We start from the raw sequence: 14,815 nt of genomic DNA, 5'->3' as shown, positions 1-14,815 counted from the left end.
TATGCTATGGCCTCAGAACCAGGGTCTCCTCACTGACCTAGACTCAGTGCTCAGACCTGGACTGCGGGATTCCATCCAGATTGGTTCAATGGACCGGGCCAAGCAAGGCACTGGGCTTGGAGCAGAGCAACAGGTAAGACCTACACAGGGAGCTGGCAACTGCAGTAGTCTCAGCCTGTGAGTTGGCTGATGAAGAGGGAAGGATGCTACACTCACAGAAGAGCCCTCTCAGTGACAAATATCATTGGAAAGAGCAAGGCGGGGGTACTTGGATGTCCCTCCATCCCGTACATGTCACTGCCTGCTGACACTGTCACCTTCAGAAGTAGATGCATGATAGAAGCAGAATTTGGGAAATCTTGTGACTATTTGATTAGTTTCCTCTTTCTTCTAGATCACTGACATCAGCTTAGAAACACGCCATAACACCTCCAGTCTCAAAAAAACACTCTCCCTTTACCACCTGCCCCACTCCAAGTACCCACCCATCTCTCTGTTCCACTGCAGGGCAGAATTCCTCACAAGGTGAATGCATACTCACAATCACAACCTCCCTCCTCTCATGCTCTATTGAGTCCATGACATTCAGACTTTCTGTCCCACTACCTCACTGAAAGATGTTTAAGATCACCAAGGACTCCACGTTGGCAAATCCAATAATCAGGTCTTGGGCTTCGTGGCACTGGGCCTGTGGGTGGGATTTGCCACAGTTCACTGCGTCTCCATGTTCTTCATTTGGATTCCAGGACACCAAGCCCTCTTGTTTTTCTTTCTACCCTCCAGGCTGCTACTTCTCAGACTCCTTAGCTGATTCCTCTTCCTCTCCCTTTTTCTACATGCTGGCCTGCCTCAGATCTCATTCCTTGCCTTCCTTTCATCTCTCCCTACAGCTATTTCCTCGATAACCTCACCTAAGCCCCAGCCTATAAAGGCATTTTATACTAAAGACAAGAATGTAGCACTTAAACTCCCAAATCTCTCCTGAATTCCAGTCTGGTGTATCCACCCATCAACTTGTTATCACTGGCTGAAATTCCCACGTCCGAGACTGAACTCTTGATTCTACCCATCGTCACTCCAACAAATAAAATCCTCTCCTTCACTTTCCCCCATCCCAACAAATGTTCACTAACCAGCAGTAATGGCCCCAAAGCAAAACTGGACATCTTTCCTCTTACTCTCATAAAAATCTAAGCAAATTTTGTGAGCTGTAATAAATATCCTTGAATGTCTGTCTTTATGGGCACTAGGGGATATTCAATTTTTCCTACGCTGCACACTATATTAATTAATTATAGTTCTTATGTCTGTTATATTGACAACATAATGGTTGATCAACAGGACACTGGTTATAAAAATGACACCACTCTTTCACAGATTCTAAGATGTCTACTTTTTCACATTTAATGTGTCTGAAATCTGGGCTCAGCATTTTATAATTGCTATTGGCTAAGCAGCAATCATGGGAAAGTTGTTCAGACTTAGAAATAGCTGTTCATACTGATGGCAGTTCCAATAGTCTATGGGCATTGGTGAGGCTACAAATATTGAATAGGCCATATAGAATGTCTTCAAAAAACTGCATTCTGATTTGGCACCAAAAAATTACTACAAAGAAAGAAGCAAAAACAGGAACGGGACATGTATTTGGTATTAGCGAAACAAATATGTGTATTAATATTAAACAAGTGCAATTCAATATTTTCTTGCAAAGCAACAACCAAGTCTTCTAATGGGACCTATGGTCAGCAGAAACCCATAAGATAATGCTGTTAGCTTTTGTTATTAAGATACATGTAAAAATAAATATGCCTGTCACAAGAGTTGCAGTGCATCTTATGGCAGGAGAAATTACAGATTTTCGCAGAAAAAAATATGCATTTCAAAAAATAAGAAACAGGTATGACTCATTCACGAATCACTCAGGACTATCTAGAAAAGTGCTGTGTCATGGTGTAATTGGCAATTTCTTTCCATATCAGTGCATAAAACAATGCTGCCTCATAATTTATGGCATCCTGTATTCAACTAAGTATGGCACAATGTACAATGAAATAGCTTACAGTTAGGAAAATGAGAGCAAAAAGTGGACAAACTCATTTTTTAATGGTAAAAGACTCGTAAAGGCACTTCACAAAAGGATTTCCGACAGTCAATACGTGAAAAGGTACTCAACATAATTTGTCCTCAGGGAAGAGAAAATTAAAACCACAATGAGATAAGGCTGCTGAATGGGCAAAATTAATAAGATAATACCAATGTTAGCATGAATATGAGGCAAATGGAGCTTTCATATATTTCTGGTGGGAGTGAAATGGTACAAACACTTTAAAAAACTGGCAGTATTTAGTAAAGATATAGATATAGATATATTTTTATATATAATATATAATTTCTATATACATGTGTATGAATATCACCTCTATATATATGTGTTATTGGATACATGTTACATATTGTAAAATACACAGTACAATATAGAAAATCTGCAGTGATTTGTGTCAAATATAATTGAGAGCAAGAAAGCTGATAGCTCAGGGAAGGAAAGAAAACAGACACAAAGGCAGACTTAACATTATGACAAGATGAGAGGCAGGGGGATGTTTCCCTGGTGGCTCAGTGGTAAAGCATCTGTCTGCCAACGCAGGAAGGAAGAGAGGCAGGTTCAATCCCTGGGTTGGGAAGATTTCACGGAGAAGGGAATGGAAACCCACTCCAGTATTCTTGCCTTCCAGGGACAGAGGAGCCTGCTGGGCTACAGTCCATGGGGTCACAAAGAGTCGGACATGACTGAGCACCTTAAGCACACGCATGTACATGTATAACTGATTCACTTTACCGTACAGCAGAAACTAACACATCGTACATCAACCACACTGCAATAAAAGTTTGCCGGGAGCCAGCCCACGAGATCCCACCCATGACAGTGTCATGAGGAGAAGGACTGATCGAGCACGGCTTCTCAGGCCTCAGGGATTCTCGGAAGGCTGCCTCAGCGCTCACCTTAAAGATGACGTCTGTCTTTCTGATGTTTGCTACAATAGACCTCTTCTTATTTTCTGTGACTTAGGTAAAAGGCCTTTTCCTGATTCTTTTCCAATATAAAGCAATCTAAAACCTCAATCGACAAGGCCCCTAAAAAATGGTGGCACCCTGATGGGATTGTCTAGGATATGGAGTATATTAATCTAAATTCTTCTTGCTGGCATATTGGTTTATTTAATAAATATACCTGTGCCTTTGGAGCTAATGTGCATGACTACTCCTTAACAATAAACAGCATTGAGAGCCTAACACACGAAAGCCCCAATAGGTACAGAGCTCTTCGTAGGAAAAAGGCTTATTAGGAAATATAAGAAATATTGCTTTATGAAACTGCTACTTAGTCTATATTTACTCACTATGTTTTTGCTCTTAATGTATTTAGCCTGCGTAATGAAAGTATAATAGTTAAAAACTTATAGAAATAAAAGTTTAGCCTTAATACAAATAATAAAACAATTGTTAATTTAGCTGGTGATTTTTTGCTAAGAACTGACCTTTGTACTACATTGTTTCAGCTTGCTGTACCATGACTTTATGGGACCACATTCCTTTTTGTTGGGCTCAAGGCGTAAGATAGATTATAGAAAAACAGGCTTTACTTTAAAACTTTCTGTTGACGAATTCATTCTTTGTCATAATCTGCTGTGCCTGATACAAAAGTGTTTTGGCTGATCAACCCTTAGAAAAACAGGTTTTGCTTTAAAACTTTCTGTTAATGAATTCTTTCTTTGTCATAATCTGCTGTGCCTATATTCTTTAAAAAATACAACTAAAGATATAAAAGCTGTCTTAAAAAACAATAAAGTCAGGAGACACTTGGAAACACCGAGACTCGCTGTGTCTTCTCATTCGTATCGCTGATGCCGTCCATCCTGAGGGAACCCCTGGACCAGCTGGAGCTGGACTCCGGCAAAAATTAATTTTAAAAAAGATTATACTTTACCCCAATGGACTGCATTGACATGTTATCAAAATAAGTTACCATAAAAAAGAAAAAAAAATAGGGAAGAAATTATTAGTCCCATCTGAGTTACGTTTCCGTAAGCACTCTCATTGAACCACATCCCCATTTCTTAACAAAAGTGACTTCCATCTCCCAATACATTCATTCATGGATCTGACACTCCACAAGCTCCATGAGACACTGAGTTCCACGAAGGCAGGGAGGTGGTTTTGCCCAGCACCGCATTCCAAGACTAGCACGTAAGGGATGCTGCAGAACAGAGGCAAGAGCAAAGGGGTTCTGATTTCACCTCTGAAGGCTGTTTTGTAATCTCTAAAGTGATGCCAAAGGCACCTCCTCACGGGGCTGCTGTCAATTTGTGCAGGGAGAGCCCTAAGCATTCAGGAAAGCTTCACAATGTCAGGGGATGGGTGTGACAGCAGACTGGACCACTGTGTTTCATCAAAGAGAACCAGGATTTTCCAGAATTAAAGGAGGCAGGGCTTTCTTGAGATTGAAAATTTAAGATGAGCCTAGGGTATCTTTCAGGGAAATAGTAACTCTTTCAGCAATTCCCTAAGTTATGTATTTTCAAACTGCTCATTGCAGTATCATATAAGGGGACAGAGAGATGGAATCCCAGTAAGAGAACTAGGACGAAGTGTAGTACATGTCCAGCAGGGGAACTCTGTAGCAGTTAGAAGTCATGGACTGTCTCTTCCAGAATAATGGAAATAAAACCAAAAATAAAAAAAAAGGGACCTACTTAAACTCAAAAGCTTTTGCACAGCAAAGGAAACACAAAACAAAAAGACAACCCACAGATTGGAAGAAAATATTTGCAAATGATGTGACCAATAAGGGATTAGTCTCCAAAATTTATAAACAGCTCATGACGCTTAACAGCACCAAAACAAACAACCCAATTGACAAATGAGCAGAAGACCTAAATAGACATTTCTCCAAAGAATACATACAGATGACCAATAGGTACGTGAAAAGGTGTTCAACATTGCTAATTATTTGAGAAATACAAATCAAAACTAAAATGAGATATTACCTTACACCAGCCAGAATGGCTATCATCAAAAAATCCACAAATAATGCTGGAATGGGTGTAGAGAGAAGGGAACCCTTCTCCACTTTTGGCGGGAATGTAAATTGGTACAGCCACTAGGGAGAACAGAATGGAAGCTCCCTAAAAAAATAAAAATAGACCTACCATATGACCCTGAAATCCCACTCCAGGGCATATATCCAGAGAAAAACATGACCCCAAAATATACATGCACCCCAATGTTCATTGCAGCACTGCTTACAATAACCAAGACATGGAAGCAACCTAAATGCCCATGGAATGGATAAATGACAGAGGAGTTTGGATAAAGATGTGGGGTGTGTGTGTGTGTGTGTGTGTGTGTGTAAAGAAAGAAATTTGCAACAACAAGGATGGACCCAGAGAGTATCATTCTGAGTGGACTACGTCAGACAGAAGGAGAAATATCATATGAGATCCTTATTATGCGAAATCTGAAAAGAAGTGATATAAATGAACTTACTTTCAAAACAGAAACAGATTCACAGACTTTGAGAGTGAACTTCTGGTTGCCAGTGGGAAGATGGGAGAAAGCGATAGTTGGGGAGTTTGGGATGGACATCTACACACTGCTATATTTAAAATGGATAACCAACAGTGACCTAATATATAGTGTACGGAGCTCTACTCAATGTTATGTGGCAGCCTAGATGGGAGGGGGGCTTGGGGGAGAATGGATACATGTATATATATAGCTGAGTCCCTTTGCTGTTCACCTAAAACTATCACTACATTGTTTGTTAATCGGCTATAGCCCAGAACAAAATAAAACATTAAAAAAAAAAAAAAGGTGATGGACTGGACCTACACATAATAAATAACCTGGATAGAAATGAGAAACACAGTGTGGAGGGAAAACATTAAGATACACAGTGAGGTGTGTGGGACAAAACCATTTATATAAATTATAATTCGGGGGTCCAAGGTAATAAGAAATACTTAAAACACATATAAACCAAAAGAATGTTCATTCAATACATGAGAACGATTTCCAGAGGCTGAAAGAAGGGATGGAGAAGGGAATAAAAAAACCAAAGAGATGGTCACATTCTGCCCCAAAATGGTAAGTGGTATGAACTGAGGGGTATCATTATTAACTAAGTGCACCAACACTTCAAAGTAAAAATAAAGAGAATAACAAATAACTATCATCTCCTGTGATAATGCTGAAATGAACAAGAACAGCCTCAAGAGGATGTGGGGGAGTGGCCTGATAATAGCAAGCTGATCATCACAGACCAAAATCAATGCAGACAAGCTGTATCTCTAAAAACAGATAATTGAGATTTGAAGATACTAAAAAGGGGGCTGTTAATACAAAACATGTTAACAGTTATGCAAGCAAGATTTTAAGGTGGTTTATAACAGCAGAATGAGATATATATATATAATCTCAAAAAGGACTGCAAAAGAATACATTAAAAGTAGGGACAAAACCCAAGTGAATGATTACAAATTGCTGCTCTGATAGCCAGTTTTCAAATCTGTTCAGATTCTTTCATTTAGAGGCTAATTGTGAAGGGAAAAGATGATAAGATATATAGGCATAAATAAACAAGGACTATGAATAAAGGGAATTCTTTTTATGGAAATTGTTATGACTATAGGTAAAATTATATATGGAATATAAAGACTTTACAAGGTGATAAAAGGAAAAGAATGACAGGTCTATGAATTTTTTTAATTTAAATATGATTTCAGGTTTTATCTAATTTCTAATTAACAATCAGCAGCGGTTTGAAACACTCCAGCTTTTAATTTCTAAGTTTTCAACTACCTGCAAATATTTCAGAAGATATTGATTAAAATGATGCTGAAATTCTCTCTTTTTTTAAATTTAGTTTTGGTTATGCTGTGTCTTCATTGCCATGTGGACTTCTCCCTAGTTGTGGTGAGCAGGGCTTACTCTCTAGTTGTGGCAAGCAGGCTTCCCATTGTGGTGGCTTCTCTTGTTGTGGAACACATGGGCTCTAGGGTGCATGGGCTTCAGTAGTTGCAGTACGAGGGCTCAGCAGTTGTGGTTCCTGGGCTCCAGAGCATAGGCTCAATAGTTGTGCACAGGATTTGGGATCTTCCCAGATCAGGGATTGAATCCAGGTTTCCTGCATTGGCAGGCGGATTTTTTTACCACTAAGCCACCAAAATTCTCTTTTAACATCAGAATATGTTTGGGATCATGAATGATTTTAGTCTCTCTATTTTACAAAAAGCTTATGTAATACTGTTCAGCATTTTGTTTAATAATGTAAACTTAAAAAAAATTTTTTTTTCAACAATCTCTACTCACTGGCTATTTAACTAATTAATTAGTTATTAATACATGTCCCAATAAATACTCTGTTTATTACCATCCTAAATCTCAAAGGATTTTAGTAATGAATCCAATTATTGTCAAAGAAGGTCAGAAGACATGAAGAATTACACAAAAAGATTGCTACATAGGTATTAGGACTTTCCTGTAGCTCAGATGGTAAAGAATCTGCCTGCAATACAGGAGACCCAGGTTCGATCCCTGGGTCAGAAAGATCCTCAGGAGAAGGGAATGGCTACCCACACCAGTATTCTTGCCTGGAAAATCCCAGGGACAGAGGACCCTGGCAGGCTACAGTCAATAGGGTCGCAAAGAGTCAGACTTACGAAAAATAATTTTAAAAATGAAGAAACTGTTTGGTATTAGACAAAAGGGGCTGGAGTTAATTTTTTTGTGTTAATAATGGTATTGTAGTATGCAAGAAAATGTCATTTTAAATATGCATGTTTAAATATCTTGATGTTAAATGACATCTGACATTTGCTATAAAATATTCCAGGAAAAAAACTCAGAATTGAATGAGAATGTAAAAATAAAGATGGTTATTAGAGTTGGATAACTGGTACATGGGGTACTTTGTATCTTTTATTCTGGGATATGTTTAGAAATTTCCATAATAAACAGTTTAAAAAATGACTGAAATACAAAAAAAAAAAAAAAAAATGAAGAAACTGTTGATTATAAGATATGTAAAGAAGCACAGTACCTTTGAAAATGTAATGAAATTCATAAGTTGGTATCAGAGTTACTCTCAGATTATATGGCAGCTACTAAGCCTTACTGAGTGTGAGAAGCAGTAATTAATAACAGACTGTCATGTCACAGCTCAGGAAAGCGAAAACAACACTTCTGCCCTTAGGATGAAGTGAAATTTTCAAAGATAAAAATATTTCCACCTTGGTACTAGTTTGCAGTTCCTGGAGGAAATAAAGTGTTAAAGACTGCTAGACATATTTTTAATTCTTTCACAAGACTTGGGATGGTGATTCTATTGCAAGTTTTTAAAAAATCTCTGGAGACTTTATTTAAAAGCAGAGTGTTTGATCTTGGATCCACGGATTTAGATTATTTGGGTTGAGTTGGGGCCCAGTAGAAATATGTTTATTGAAGAATACAGAATATTCTCTATACACAAGTGAGTGCCATACCAGAGACTAGAGACCTAGTACATGTGGGCAAGTTGGTGGTTACATCACTTTAAAAATTACCCAACTCAAAGTAACTCTTGGATAAAAGACCCACTTAATCAGTTAAGATAACCATGAAAAGAAGATGAAATGACAGATGTTAGCCAGCTGCACACAAGACCAAAATATCAAATAACAGATATAGAGGTGGTCTGACAATGCTATGAAGGCAGAGACAAGACAGAGCCATCAGAGGAAAGCAAAGAAAAGTTAGTCGTCCCAGATGAAAGAATCCCACTGACCTGGAACCCATGGGCACCAACTAATCCTCCAGCCTTTATCTCACGTATCACATGTAGATACCATGGGAAGGCAATGTGTGATAATTACCAGACTGAACTATACAACATTTGTGTGGTGTGCAAATGTTTAAATCTATATGCTTTACTGAATGCTATTTGTATCATGCTCATTCTGAATGCCTGGTGATTGTTTTTTTCTGCCTGTACCATGAATTAGAAGATTCTAGTTGATATAAACATAGCAACCAAATATAAACAATGTTGACATCAAATGGTATCAGTTTTTTCTTTCAATTCTTAGTTTACTACTTGGAAAGCAGATATTTAAAAATTCTTGATTCTGAGATCCAAAGTATGATCAAATATATAAGTTGGTAGAGTGCCATGGGAGGGGACTACTTGGCAGGATTTTTGTCAACTGAGGTTCTTAAATTTGGTTGAGCAACAGCATATTCAACTGGAATATCTTGGGATTGGTATAAATACGTGTATTTTAAACAATATCTGGGTAATTCATATGAAAAGATTTGAAGACCATCAATAAAGTAAATTATTGGGAGTATCAGCCAGACTATAAAATCAGACTTAAAAGCTTGTTTAACTCTACATTACAGAATTTCAGGAGCCTAAAGACTTGACTAAATCACAGAACTAGGTATATTAGAAAACTACGGACCAATAACTTTCATAAGCACTGACACAAAAGTCCTTAACAAAATATTTGCAAAATGCATACAGCAAAACATAATGTGAATTATGCAGCATAATCAAGTAGGATTTAGCCCAAAAATACGAGTTTGTTTTAACATCTAAAGATGAGTTAATATAATACATTATAATAGAATAAAGGACAAAACCACAGTATCATGTCAAGACATTTAGAAAAAGCATTCAACAAAACCCAGCCTCCATTTATGACAAAAACTCTCAACAAACTAAGACTGGAAGAAACAGATCTTAGAATGGGAAAGCACCCCAGATCACTAGAAGGCAGTGCTTTGAAAATTTAAAAACTGCTTCTTCCTAAAGTTAAATAATAATATTTTAAAACTCAATAATACTAAAATATCAGAAACTTAAGGAGAAGATGACTCTTTAAATTGTCCCAATTCTTTAACAGTTATTAGGAAGACTGCAATTTATGAAATTCTTTATCCAGATGCTTAACAGGCTTTCAAAAGGCCTCAAAAGGATGCCAAAGGACCACTTAGGTACCTATCCTCTGGCCGTATATATTTCTCTACTGCTTACATTCATATGACCCAGTGGAAAACCTGGTAACCATACAATTACATCAGAGACAGCAAAATGGCTAGACTATAGCAAATGCTCTGTCCCATTTTCCATATGCCACACCTTCCTCATCCACCATCTACAATCAGTCTCCCCCCTCACATCATCCATTCTCCATAGGGCCTAACCTTGCTCAGTAGAGGAAGGAGACAGGGACAAGGTCTTTGTATTTTCTATCACATACTCACCCACACAGATGGCCGTGGTCACTTCAAGTATGTCCTTCTTTTGAAAGGTCACCAACCAATAGACTGAACTACTGGGAGATCTTATAGCCATGTTGTTTAAACCTCTCTCTCTAGCTCTCTAATATCTAGAGAGGTATTAGTGGTATTTCCCTAGTACCACTGTGAACTTTATTTTCAACATTTTCTATGGGAGAAGAAGGTCCTCCACTCCCACTCCTTACCAAGTAATCCCAAGACTTCAAGCAAATGAAGATTAAAAAACAGGAGCTCTCTCTCCTCCAAATTTCAAAACCATTACCACTCTTACCTTGGAGGAGAACTACCCAGATAGGAGGCATTACACTGGTAACTGAGGAGACTGCGGTTAGTCTTAGAGAAAGGCAGACAGCCTCGGTCCTTGCTTTACTCATTTATGTTGGTGGCTGTGGCTGTGTTTGTACCACATGGCAGCACTGAGTAGTGTCAGAAACCATATGGCTCACAAAGCTGAAAATACTGACTATCTGGCCCTTTAAAGAAAATGTTTACAGTCTTAATGATCAAGGGAAAGGAGCATTAGTGATGCTACTGGGGGGTTATTTCCAACCACCTACTAGAAGTTTCACACAAGCATAAACAATGATAATCGCCCACCAAAGTACCCTGAAATAGGAAGACGGTCTGTACCTCAGTTCCAATGAACGTAGGACGAATATATAGACTCGCAGATGTTGAGTAGGGGACCCATTCCTCATCCAATTTCACAAGCTGCTGAATACACTCTAAAAGCTCTTTCTTGTCAAACGCCTGAAGGAATGAAAAACACAATGAATAATGCAACGTTTTTCCACCGCAGCAGTAAGAAAGGATCCTCATGAGAGCTTTGACTGTTAAAAAAGTACTAAGAAGGAAATCCCTGGGGGTCCAGTGGTTAGGACTTGGTGCTTTCACTGCAGTGACCCAAGTTCAATCCCTGGTCAGGGAACTAAGATCCTGCAAAGCCACATAGTATGGGCAAAAAAAAAAAAGTACCAAATAAATAAGTAAGCAAATAAATAAATAAATATTTATAACTAATAATAATAAAACCAAGCAATTTTTTCTGTGACTTTTCCCCCTCAAATTGTGATGGAATGATAGATTAGTCACATAAGGAAGATAAATAAGTGGTTCCCTACCTCTTACCAAACCCAAATACCAACTGTAGTTGATGATGCACTTAAATGTGAAAAAACATTAAGACTTCTATAAAACAAAACACAAAGCATCACTGTCACCTTAAAGCAAAACTCTTAAATAAAAGACATAAAGCACAAATCATTAAAGCAAAAAAAGGGCAAAATTTGACTATTTAAAAGTTAAGACCTTCTATTCCTCAAAAGATAAAAAAAAGTGACACACTGGGTGAAGTTTTTTGGTAGTATAACCAACAAAGGATAGTAATTGGAAAACATTAAGATAACCTGAAAATCAGTAAGAGACAAATGATACAATAAGAAAATGGGTAAAAGCGAAGAGTCATTTATTTCACGAAGGTGAAAAAGGGTTTTATGTACTAAATAGGTGACAGCTTATAAAACAAGTAGTTTCTACTTACTTGGCAGGCCAAAGAAACATACTTTCAGGGAGATGTGATGGGTTATTCAAGGTAGACATGAGTCAGAAACACACATGAATAGAGTTCATGACATCAGGATTTGGCTACTGAAGTACTAATTTGTAATAGCAATCACAGTGTAGCAGTGTTACAGAAGTCAGGACTGCCAATCACCGAGGACATACCACCTCCCTGTGTCAAGTGCAGGGTTCCTGTTACTCCTGTCTAGAGGGAAGATTTAGTGGAAAGAACTCGACTAGGGATTTAAAAACTTACATCCAAGTTCTTGCCCTGTCCCTTTGCTCTGTGTGAGTTTAGGCAAGTCATCTAACCTCTCTGGGCTTGAGCTTTTTAATCTGTACAAAGTTGCTGCTAAAATTTACAAGGCATACCTTCTTGACAGTGGCTCACTGCTGCGATTAAAAATGCAAAGAATGTAAAACCACATAATGCAGTTTGTGGCAGAGTTGATGTCCAATAAATGTTACTTCCCTTTTCTTCTGTCCTCATTTTAAAGGGATTTCCCAATGATTTGTCTGTAACTGGTAAAGAGTAGAACTAGGACTGAATCCAAAGAAATTACCTGAATGTTCCTTCTGGTACTATAGTACGGCCTCTGAAGAAAGCGGGTAAAGCATGGGTTCCAAAAGGAAGAAGGAAGAGCTTCCCTGGTGGTCCAGTGGTTAAGAATCCACCTTCCAATGCAGGAGACGTGGATTCAATCCCTGGTAGGGGTACTAAGATCCCACATGCCATGGGGCAACTAAGCCTGCATGCCACAACGAAGAATCCGCATAGCCAAAATAAAATAAAAAGGAAGGAGAAGGAAGAGCCGGGCTAAAAAATGAGTTATCACTTGGGTTTCTTCAACTAAAGACCTTCAGGTGAAGGTCAGGGAAAAATGAAATATCTCAATGGAGAAAAGACTTCTTTCAGTTTACAAAGGCAGCCTGTTCAAGTCTCAGGGAATGAAAGTAATCTAAGTTATCTCCTCCCTAGGCATGAACCTTAGGGTCTTCCAATCCACCTCAGGATGAATTCTGCTCCATAACAAACAGTGGTATAGTCAGGACCCAGTGGCTATGAGAAAACATTTTTATATCTTTTTTTTTAAAAAAAGTTAATAAAACTTGGGATAAAATATCAAAACAACTAATTAAATCATGCATACTTATTAGTAGCATCTTAAGCAATTAGGGAAAACACTCCCCAATTATCTGTGCAGTACACCATATTTCATACTACAAATTTCATATAGTCTTTAAATTTTATTATTGCAGTTTGAGGCATATTTTTCTTCCTTATCCTCTTATCTCCCACAAACACATTAAATCCTCACAGACACTCATAAAGAAATAGATTGTGGAATTGCCAGACGGTTACTTCCTTGCATTTTTACCTCACTGATTAAAAAACAGATCAGAAATAACTCATATGGTTTATAGTAAATACTGATCTAAGTACTCAGCAACGTTTCGATTGGTGGAATTCAGTGACCCATTGCAAGAGAAGATCCTAAATTTACGTACCGGCAAAGTGGCCCTTATAGCAGATCGGTACATCCTATCCATGTTGAGGTTTGGCCGAAACAGACGAATTTTATTATCTACTCCCCGAAATGCCTTCAATCCTTCAAATAACTGAAGATAAAAGAAAAATAAATATTAGAAGGTAAATAAATGAAAACAATCCCCACGTTCTGAAGACTGACTTTTCCATGGCCCTTCATCTCCTTCACCATGTAAAGCTATTGACACAGACCCTAAATCTAGAAAAGCCAGACAGACTGGTTTTAGTCACTGTGATCAAAAGAAGTCCCTTTATCACCAAGATCTGGAGGGGATTCAGAGTTATGCTTTGTACTACAGCAGCTGGATGGTTAAATAACACATCAGTGGAGGCTGGAAGAAAACACGTCTACACAATGTGGACTGACTGCCTACAAAACAGAAATGGAATCAAAGACTCCACAGTACCCTGCCCCGAATCTATCCCAAAACACCCATGTATCTTTTCCTTTTATCTGGCTCCTATGAACTCTGGAGAGTGGATATCTAGGTGTGACTGGAGGTGGTTCAGCCTCCCAAATCACAGAAACCAAGCAGCTCAAGATTCTTGTTAGGGCAATGCCATCTTCTTAGGGTGAGGCCACAAACAAAATGCTGAGGAGGGATATGAAAAGACTTTGAAGTTAGTGCATGTTGATAAATATATAGAAAAGAGGAAAAATTGAACATTTTAATGGGAATTTTTTTGTGTGTGACAAACTATTTGAGAAAAGAATCTAAAAAGGATGAATATATGTATATGTATAGCTGAATCATGTTGTTGTAGACCAAAAGCTAACACCACATTGTAAATCAACTATACTTCAAAAAAAAAAATTTTTTTTAAAGGGAAATTTCTACCACAGGTTCTCTAAGTGATTGATATAACAAACAGGTTAAAACAAAGTGAAGATATGGATGATTTGAACAACAGGAACAACAAACTAACCTAGTGGACACAGAGCCCTGCACATACCACCTGCAGAAGGAACGTTCTTTTCATATGTTTAAGATAAGCTAGATATCAAAAGCAAAAATATAACCATAAGATATACACATTTTGGAAAAAGAGAGTGAAGTGAAGTCGCTCAGTCGTGTCCAAGTCGTGTCGCTCTTTGCGACCCCATGGACTGTAACCTGCCAGGCTCCTCTGTCCATGGGATTTTCCAGGCAAGAACAATGGAGTGGGTTGCCATTTCCTTCTCCAGGAGATCTTCCCCAGCCAGGGATCGAACCCGGGTCTCCCGCATTGTAGACAGATGCTTCACCGTCTGAGCCACCAGGAAAAAGAGAAATCCATTACTTAATATTAAGTGTGAGTTAAAGGAGAAAAATAATGGAAATTAGAAAATATGCTAAGCTGAATGAGAATGAAAAATTGGGCCTT

The 14,815-nt window shown here is 38.2% G+C and overlaps 1 protein-coding gene across 15 annotated transcripts in view; it reads right to left on the bottom strand.

The window, feature by feature from the left end:
* BCAT1 (branched chain amino acid transaminase 1) overlaps nucleotides 1-14,815 on the bottom strand; it is a 111,570-nt gene that overhangs the window by 39,043 nt on the left and 57,712 nt on the right. For all 15 annotated transcript variants that reach the window (XM_081483765.1, XM_081483773.1, XM_081483771.1 and 12 more), the window contains 2 exons: nucleotides 13,411-13,521; nucleotides 10,972-11,091 (listed from right to left, as the gene is read on the bottom strand). In XM_081483765.1, coding sequence (XP_081339891.1) covers nucleotides 10,972-11,091; nucleotides 13,411-13,521 — 231 coding nt within the window. The remainder of the gene's footprint in view (nucleotides 1-10,971; nucleotides 11,092-13,410; nucleotides 13,522-14,815) is intronic.

Source organism: Giraffa tippelskirchi, chromosome 4, assembly GCF_054371585.1.
Source record: "Giraffa tippelskirchi isolate mGirTip1 chromosome 4, T2T-mGirTip1v1.2.pri, whole genome shotgun sequence".
Classification (NCBI taxonomy): domain Eukaryota; kingdom Metazoa; phylum Chordata; class Mammalia; order Artiodactyla; family Giraffidae; genus Giraffa; species Giraffa tippelskirchi.
The sequence above is the reverse complement of the archived record's forward strand: the minus strand, read 5'-3'. Positions and strand labels throughout refer to the sequence as shown.